The sequence below is a fragment of the Penaeus monodon genome, chromosome 20 (genome assembly GCF_015228065.2).
Source record: "Penaeus monodon isolate SGIC_2016 chromosome 20, NSTDA_Pmon_1, whole genome shotgun sequence".
Classification (NCBI taxonomy): domain Eukaryota; kingdom Metazoa; phylum Arthropoda; class Malacostraca; order Decapoda; family Penaeidae; genus Penaeus; species Penaeus monodon.
Window position 1 is genome coordinate 42,358,968 of NC_051405.1, and position 292 is coordinate 42,359,259.

At 63.4% G+C, this 292-nt stretch overlaps 1 protein-coding gene across 1 annotated transcript in view; it reads left to right on the forward strand.

The window, feature by feature from the left end:
* The window catches only part of LOC119585842 (carbonic anhydrase-related protein 10-like), a gene marked incomplete in the record, with an annotated part of 83,932 nt that overhangs the window by 1,826 nt on the left and 81,814 nt on the right, over positions 1-292 (forward strand). Inside the window, 1 exon segment of the mRNA XM_037934573.1 lies at positions 78-266. Within this exon segment, the coding sequence (XP_037790501.1) occupies positions 78-266 (189 nt within the window).

The window sequence follows — 292 nt, forward strand, 5'->3', positions numbered from 1 at the left end:
GGACCAAGACTAAGCCCGAGAGCGCAGCAGCCCCGCCGCCCGTGCCTCCTCGATGACTGTATCTGTCCTTAGCTCAGGTGGCGGGCGAACTCATCAACACAGGACACAGCGTGGAGTGGAGGGCCGCCCGCGACTCCGTGATGGTGAATATCACGGGCGGCCCCCTCAGCTACGTCTACACCGTCACCCACGCCCGCCTGCACTTCGGCGAGCGGGATCAGCAGGGTTCTGAGCACCTGCTGGACAACAGAGCCTTCCCTGCGGAGGTGAGTAGGGCCGGTTTTAGAATGTT